The following is a 738-nucleotide window of genomic DNA, read 5'->3' as shown; positions in this document are numbered from 1 at the left end:
TCTTTCCCACCGTGAAGAGCAGTGTGGAAGTTAAATACAGACACCAGACGTCTTTGGTCTAAAGTAGAGAGGCAGCGGTGGCAGCCTTGGGAAGGGGTGGGTCTCCACCTGGAGCAGGGATTCCTCCCATGTGCTGGCAGTGGGAGGCATTTGACGTAGGGAATTGGAGCGATTCCGAGAGCAAGCAGGCATCGGGTAGAAGCAGCGAGCTGGTGGAGAGGTTGCTTGAGCCCGGCTCTTGTGGGGCTGTGAGCGGAAAGCAATCTGGGCAGCCGTAGGGAGATTCCTGGCCCTTTGCTGTGGGAGAAGGTTTCGGTTACAGAGCCATGAGCAGTGCCAGGAAAAGTGGTACGGGAACACCTCCTTGGTGCTGACGCAACCGAGAAGGTGGTGGGGAATGTTTGGTACGGGCCTTGGGCCCAGAGAGCTGTTTGGCTACTCGAGGTGTGCCAGGGTTCCTGTGGGACGTAGGTGTCACCAGGTGCTCCAGTGGCCGCTCTGTGGGCCAGTGCGGCTCTGTCCCTGCCCTTCTCCAGTGGCGCTCCTCAAAGAGCCCAAGCGGAAGGGCTTCACCACGGCACCTTGTGCCAGCTCTTGTCACAACCATCTTCCTTCACCCCAGGTAACCTGTGCATGGTGACCGGCGGTGCCAACTTGGGCCGTATTGGGGTGATCACCAACCGAGAGAGACACCCTGGGTCATTTGACGTGGTTCACGTGAAGGCCACCAATGGACAT

General features: G+C 58.7%; 1 protein-coding gene across 1 annotated transcript in view; it reads left to right on the top strand.

The window, feature by feature from the left end:
* The window catches only part of LOC104080664 (40S ribosomal protein S4), a 4,321-nt gene that overhangs the window by 2,311 nt on the left and 1,272 nt on the right, over positions 1-738 (top strand). Inside the window, exon 4 of the mRNA XM_009583141.1 lies at positions 623-737. Coding sequence (XP_009581436.1) covers positions 623-737 — 115 coding nt within the window. The remainder of the gene's footprint in view (positions 1-622; position 738) is intronic.

This window comes from Fulmarus glacialis, unplaced genomic scaffold (genome assembly GCF_000690835.1).
Source record: "Fulmarus glacialis isolate BGI_N327 unplaced genomic scaffold, ASM69083v1 scaffold5238, whole genome shotgun sequence".
NCBI classification, from domain to species: domain Eukaryota; kingdom Metazoa; phylum Chordata; class Aves; order Procellariiformes; family Procellariidae; genus Fulmarus; species Fulmarus glacialis.
This window is presented reverse-complemented; position numbering and strand designations above follow the sequence as displayed.